Below are 505 nucleotides of genomic sequence, written 5' to 3' on the forward strand. Positions count from 1 at the left end.
ATACTGGCGTAATAATGAATACTGTATTTCATGACATTAAAAAAATTTCAATGATTTTTTTTTATCATACGCTTTATGGCATAATCAATATGTTAAATTTTGTTAAATTAGAACATTTAACGTTTTCTTACCTCAGAATACTATCTTGCAATAGGCTGATATTTTTGATAATAGTGCGATGTTGTTCCGCACTCTTCTGTTTCTTGAATTCATTACTCAGAGATGGTTCAAGCGTTCTAGAAGAATTATGACTACTGTGGCTTTGCCACTGATGTATTTTGTCTAAATTTCCATTTTGCTCGCTGTTGTTCCTGCCTCCAGCCATGAGGCATATTTATTGATTCATATTTATTTGCCTTTAAAAATTACATAATACACATTTTATATTACACATAAGTATATGTATAAATAAATAATATAGGCATATGTGTTAGGTGTTAAACTTAATTCCTACCGTTTTTCGTCTCCAAAATTGATTTGTTTCGAAGGGAAATACCTTAATCAA

The 505-nt window shown here is 29.7% G+C and overlaps 1 protein-coding gene across 2 annotated transcripts in view; it reads right to left on the reverse strand.

Annotated features, from left to right (window-relative positions):
* LOC108766512 (uncharacterized) overlaps positions 1 to 505 on the reverse strand; it is a 17,737-nt gene that overhangs the window by 15,415 nt on the left and 1,817 nt on the right. Inside the window, exon 1 of one of the 2 annotated variants that reach the window (XM_018515850.1) lies at positions 132 to 325. In XM_018515850.1, the coding sequence (XP_018371352.1) occupies positions 132 to 325 (194 nt within the window). Of the gene's footprint in view, positions 1 to 131; positions 357 to 505 lie in introns of those variants that run through there. The other variant, XM_018515849.1, reaches the window with a different exon arrangement.

Source organism: Trachymyrmex cornetzi, unplaced genomic scaffold (genome assembly GCF_001594075.2).
Source record: "Trachymyrmex cornetzi isolate Tcor2-1 unplaced genomic scaffold, Tcor1.1 scaffold602, whole genome shotgun sequence".
Classification (NCBI taxonomy): Eukaryota; Metazoa; Arthropoda; class Insecta; order Hymenoptera; family Formicidae; genus Trachymyrmex; species Trachymyrmex cornetzi.